The sequence below is a fragment of the Pteropus alecto genome, unplaced genomic scaffold (genome assembly GCF_000325575.1).
Source record: "Pteropus alecto unplaced genomic scaffold, ASM32557v1 scaffold125, whole genome shotgun sequence".
Taxonomy (NCBI): domain Eukaryota; kingdom Metazoa; phylum Chordata; class Mammalia; order Chiroptera; family Pteropodidae; genus Pteropus; species Pteropus alecto.
Window position 1 is genome coordinate 2110176 of NW_006436888.1, and position 6178 is coordinate 2116353.

The 6178-nt window shown below is 55.0% G+C and overlaps 1 protein-coding gene across 1 annotated transcript in view; it reads left to right on the top strand.

The window, feature by feature from the left end:
- Positions 1–6178, top strand: part of FAM131C (family with sequence similarity 131 member C) — a 30598-nt gene that overhangs the window by 9407 nt on the left and 15013 nt on the right. The window contains exon 3 of the mRNA XM_006914416.3: positions 4296–4383. Within this exon, the coding sequence (XP_006914478.2) occupies positions 4296–4383 (88 nt within the window). The remainder of the gene's footprint in view (positions 1–4295; positions 4384–6178) is intronic.

Genomic DNA, 6178 nt, shown 5'->3' on the forward strand with positions numbered 1-6178 from the left:
CCCAGGAGGCCACTTCGTCCCAGGCTTGACCTTCAGATGGGCCAGCACGTTGTATATGCTGCCCACGTCCTGCCCTCGCTGACCTGGTCAGGGGATCAGGGGTGGGAAGTGAGGGGAAATGGTGACCAGTCTAACCCTGAATCTCGATTCCTGCCCCCATTATGTCCCTCCTGGCATTCCTCACGGTTTGTCTATTTATTTATTTGCTTATTTATTAATTTGTTTGTTTGTTTGTTTGTTTCAGTGACTTGTTAACATCTGTTTTCTCTGACTGACTCTAAGCTGTTGGCAAACTTTTTCTTTCTGCAAAGGGCCAAATAGCAAATATTATGCCATTTCTGTTGAAATTATACAAGTAAGGTGAAGCAGCCATAGACAAGAGGTAAATAAACAAACATGGATATATTTCAATAAAATTTTACTTACAAAAACAGGCCAAGGGCAGGATTGGGCCCATGGGTCATAGTTTGCTGACACTTTCGCTAATCTCCAAGACAGCTGGGACTTATCTGATTACTCTCAACTGTATCCCATTGTTTGGGCAGACCATACATTGCAGGCGTTGATTCGATCGATATTCGATGAACGAAGGCATGACTGAGGGAGCGAAACGGAGAACACCTCTGCGGGTGAGACTCGAGGGCCATGTGTAACGTGGACTGACGGAGGGAAAGTGCACAGCTTACGTGAACATCCAGAGATGGAATAGACGGAATGCTGCCAGGCTCAGAATCACACCGGAGGTGAAGGTAGAGGGGGTTGCTTGGAGACGAAGGGCTGCCCCAGTGTGGCCAGGGCTTGGACCCTCTTCCTAGGGTTACCAGAAGAATAAAACGGGACACGACCGGTATGGGTCACAGCACAGCAGTTGGCACATGGGAAGGTCTCAGCTGCCATGATTACTGTTGCTGTTATCAACGCAAACCCCTGAAAACTGCCTCTCAAACCCCCACCAATGACCACCAATGAGTCAGCTTGGCTCTGGGTAGGCCTATGATGACCACAAGAAAGCCTGTCCCTTGAGGAGCTGGAACTAGGACCTGTCCTAGTGCTGGGGACACCCTACCACCTGTTTAGTACCCAAGCTGGAAGCTTCTCTAGTGCAGGGAAGAGGGGCTGGTCTTGCCCCAAACAGTGTTGTGTCTCCCCTATCAGACCGAAGGCTTACCCTTCTGTCTCTCCCTACCCCATCTAGTCCAGCTGATTGCCTGCAAGAGACTCTGACCTGTCACCCCACTCCAGCTGGAAGCACCCAGTCTAGAGCCTGGAGCTGAGGGCGGGCACATTCTGAGGTCGGCCTGTGGCTTTCTTTCTTAAGCCTCCCAGAAAGGCCCCAAGTTCTGGGCTCTGGGACCCCTAAGCGGGGCCTGGAATCCAGAGGTACCAACTCGCACCTGAGCCCTCCAGGTGAAGCAGTGAGTCCTACTGGCTATGGAACTCCTTAACTAGCCTTGGTTCTCCACATCTTGGGGTTAGGACCAGGCGATGCTTGTTGCTAGCTTAGACTCGTGCGAATCTGGGTGGATTCATGCACAGCTCAGCAAGGAGATGACATGTTTGTGCTAGAAAAGGGCGCCCTGTACCTGGGCAGACACAGCCCACACCAGAGCTCAGGGCTTGGTCACTTGAGCACGAGCAGGCTTTCAGTGCCCTCCTTCTTAACTGGGTGCCTTTATTCAGGACACAAGATGCACAACCTTGAACTGTGGCTTGGCCTGAGTTGCCAGCGTTTTACTTACTTTCTAGGTCAATTGTCCGAGGGAGAAAGGAAAAGCAAAGCAGTTAAGAATGGGGCTGTCTCAGGCTGCCCTCTGGTGGTCAGGTGCCGCATAGCACACACAGCTCAGGAAAAGCATCTCAGGCTTGTCTTACCTGAGTCTCTGCCTTGGTCCAGGGGCCGGGGTGGGGATGTCTCCTCCCTGACTGCAGAGACTCAACACCCAGGAATTGGGGTACCAGCCTCTAAATCCTGAGAAAGAGATTCTGTCATAAAGAGCCACTATGGTCCAGGCCTGGCCAGGCATTTTAGAGATGAACTCAGGGTACCTGTTCACACACCAGGCTGGAAGCTTCCCCAGCGCAGGGGGCAGGGGCTGGTCTCTCCCCAGAGTCCCCAGTGACCAGCACAGTGGTTGTGCTCCTCCATCCGACTGGAGGCTTACCCTCTGTCTCTCCCTACCCCACCTAGTCCAGTTGGCTGCCTGCGAGGGACTTTGACCTGTCCCCTGACTCCAGCTGGAAGCCCACGATCTTGAGTCTAGAGCTGAGAGTGAGCACATTCTGAGGTCAGCCTGTGGCCCTCTTTCTCAGGCTTCCTGGAAGGGCCCCAAGCCCTGGCACTCGGGACTCCAAGACAGGCCGGGCCCCCAGAGAAACAGGGAGCAGTACCGGGAGCCTCACCCGGGCCTCGGCCCCCCCGGAGAGTGACTTGTAGATGAGGAGACAAGGGTGGGGCTTCCCATCGCTCTGTAGGTGAAGTCCAGACCCCGGTGGGAGGCCCTGCGGGAGCCAGCGTCTGCCACCCGCTCCCTCTCGTCCTCTGGCTGTCTCTTCCTCCTGGACACTGACCCCTTCCTTTCACCTCCAGACCATTGCCTATGTTGCTCTCTCTGCCAAGCCAAGTCCCACTCATCCCTCAGCTGTGGACTCTGTCATTGTCACTTCCCCTGGATGCTCCCTCCACACCCAAGATCAGAACAAGTCCTTCTCTTCTATACTCTCCACAGCTCCTTCCCAGTGCTTCTCAGGGCTGTGATTCTCGATTTACCTGCGTCACTAATGGATTAGTGCCTACCTCCCCCACCAGGACTGTCTCCCTCCCCCAGTGAACAAGGACCTCATCTGTCATTCATACTGTCATGCACGGTGCCGGGCATACAGTAGGTGCTCAATAAGCATTTGCTGGATGAATGAAAGGTTGAATCCATTAGTCCTGGCTATAACCACTTTTTAGATGTGTGACCTTGGACAAGTCTCACTTTCTTGCACTCAGTCAACAAATATTTATTGAGCATCTACTACATATTGTTCTGAGCGTAGGAGTCAAACCCAGATCTGTCTGGCTTGCAATTCTTTCTTTCCGCGTGCCCAGCTCTGTCCTGAGAAAGCCAGTGCTGAGGAGATGTTTAAGGCCTGGAGATGGGCAGCCCCAGTCTGAAGTCTCCTCCTCTCCCACTGGTCCCCGCGCGTCATTTACGTCAGTCCCCTGGTGCCCCCCCACAGCCTTGCCTCTCTACCTTTGAGCTTGCCACCATTGCTTTCTGCCAACATTCCACTCAACCTTCCAAATGCCATTGTAGGGTCACCATTGCCTCGAAGCCATCCCCACAACCCTTGACAAGGCAACTCTGCTCTCACTGCACTTGCTGGCACGGGAATGCTCCACTGCCCGCTCTGACCCGAGGCATTGATGGGCACGGCTCCCCTGAGCTGCACCGTGCCCCCCTCCCAGGCCCGCCTGGGCACGGACTGAGTCTGATTCATCACTGTAACGGCTCCCGTTGATTAAGCTTTGTCTGATCAAACTGCAGCATCTGCTCTCTGTGCTCCAGCACCCTGCTTGCAGCCGGGCACTCAGGGCTAGTGAATGTCCGTCACTGAACAGGAGAGTCAGGGCAGGCCACAGGACTGGGGGCTCTGGCTGGATCCTCAGAATCATGACAGGAGAATGGGACTCAGGGTGTGACGGGCACAGCCTGGGCGCTCTCTCCCCTGCTCCCTGCACCTACCAGAGTGGGGCAAGGGGGGCACTGGGGGAGGGCAGTGGAAGGTCACAGGGCAGATGAGCTGTGGGCTGAGCTGGGAAAGGACAGTCTGCCCCGGGGAAGGACAACCACACACCTTGGAGCTGTCTGGGAATCTGGGAATTTTCTGCCTCAGCAGAATCCCAAGGACTGGGAAGGTGAACATGGGCATCCAAGGGGGAGCTGCCCACCCCTGCATGGCCCAGTCTCAGGCCAGTGCCAGGGCTGGGCTAGGAGGCAGGAGGCCTGGGTTCTAGACCCCACTCTGCCATCGATTTGCTGTGTGACCTTGGGCAAGCCCCTGCCCTTCTCTGAGCACCAGTCTGTACAATGAGAGGACTGAGTCAGTGTGGAACCGGCCAGCACAAACGCCAGGGGCCGGGATAGCCGGAACCTCTCACCCCACTCCAGAGATATGTCTGAACGGGTAAACAAGTGACTCTGGGCGGGGCTACTGCTCAGCCTCGTCCACCTGTCCCTGTCTTAGGCTGAAGGGGGCACAATGGGCTCCCCGGTGTCCTCTCCTCTGTAACCTGCCCCTTATCTCTCCAGGGGCTCCCTTCCTGTCCCCTCTGCCCCCAGAGCTGCCAGGCTACCAGCTGGGAACATTGGCAGCTGTGACCAAGTGTCCTGCGTCATGGTGAGTCAGAGCCCTCTGTCCAAGCCAGATCCACTTACTCCATGACAGAAAGAAGAAAAAGGACATTTCTGCCTCCTAACCCCAGGCCACACAAGACAGGACCCCAGAACCTGGCCATAGGCAGGCCCATTTTTCCATCTCCACACAAGGACAGGCACACAGCTGGCTCTGTGCAAGGCACCAGGGCATCCTTGGGGATCAGAATATCCTGTCTCCTCAGAGCTATCCTCTCCCAAGCCAGACTTAGGGGGACGGGGCTGGTCCGATGGGGGCAGAGCACTTATATTGAGCATTCAGGTGAATATAGCACTGACTTCATAACTGGCACATCCGTCTTGTTCGCACTGGCACATAGTAGGTGTTTCATACTCATCCTTTGAATAAAGGTTCTTCGGGCTTCCCATGAGTGCAGGGAAGCTTGGTGAGTTGACAATGCATCATACGGGTGTTCACCCTCACCGTTATTTATTTTTAGCCCCAAGTCCCTAGTCTGTGCTAGTCATTTTGCATACATTGTCTCGTTAATCCTTACAGCAATGCCAGGAGGTGAGATTTCTCACCCCTAGTTAACAGATGAAGACACTGAGGCTCAGGGAGGTGAAGCAACTTACCCAAAGTCACACAGCTTGTGTGAGCTGAGTCCATATTCATACCAGGTCTGCTGACTCCGGTGGCCAGGGCCACTCTCCACCCAGACTGTACTCCAGAGAGGGCACCAGGCCTGGAGGAAGAGAAGGAGGTCAGCATCCATCCCCACCCTATTTCTGCCCCCCACCCCCACAGTCCCACAGGGTTCAGATCCTGCCCTGCGGAGGCCTTAAGCTCCAACTCATGCTCCTGCCTCAGACTTTATTCCTTTTTCAAAACCCTGCCATCACAAGGTTTTTTAAAGGAACCTGGGTTCCTCACCTGCCCATGCAAAAGGGACATAGTGATACCTGCCCTGCCTGGTACACAGGTAGGCAGGTGTGAGGAGGAGCGAGATGAAGTGTGTGAGAGAGCGTGCCTCTGGCCCTGAAGAGCCGTGTGCACGGGAGGTTTGCTAAGGAGCTGGGGTGTGTGTGTGTGAGTGTGACTGTGGGTTAATGTGAATGTGCTTCAATATGAGAGTGTATGGCTGTTAGTGCGGGGGGCGTGCTAGTGTGTATGTACAAGTATGTGAGTGAGCAAGCGTCCACATGTGCGCGTCTGTACACGTGTGAGAGTATGTCCATGAGTGGCTTTGTGAGTTAGGGAGTGTGAGTGAAGAGCGTGGGCCACTGTCGCTGGCTAGACTGGACACCGGAGCTCAGAACGCCCTTGTGCCTGGGGCAGCTTTGCCCGGGCTCAGCCCAGAGAGGCAGGCGCAGGCCCCCTTCCGGCACTGCGGGAGACCCCTGGTGGGATGCTTAACTCTTGTCCAGCACCGAGGCCACTAGGACATTATTCCTGCCCTCTCTGTCTCCACCCTGGGCCAGCGTCCTCCGAATGAGGAGCCGTCTGTCCTTCATAGCTAAGGGACCTCAGGCAAGGCGTCTGACTTCTGTGAGCCTGTTTCTTCCCCTGCGAAATGGGCATATGAGGGAATCATTATTGCGCTCAGCCAGGTGTCTGGTTGTGGTTGTTAAAATTAACTAAATTAACGTTGTGGACTGTGTCTCAAATGCTGGAAATACCCCCTCATACACACACTGTCCCCTTCCTTTTCAGTCTCTGTCACCAGGTGACGTGAGGTAAGGGCCAAAAGTAACCCCCACCCCGCCCGCTGTACCCTAACCCATCCAAGCCCCAGCCCAGCCCCCAGCCCGGCCCCCAG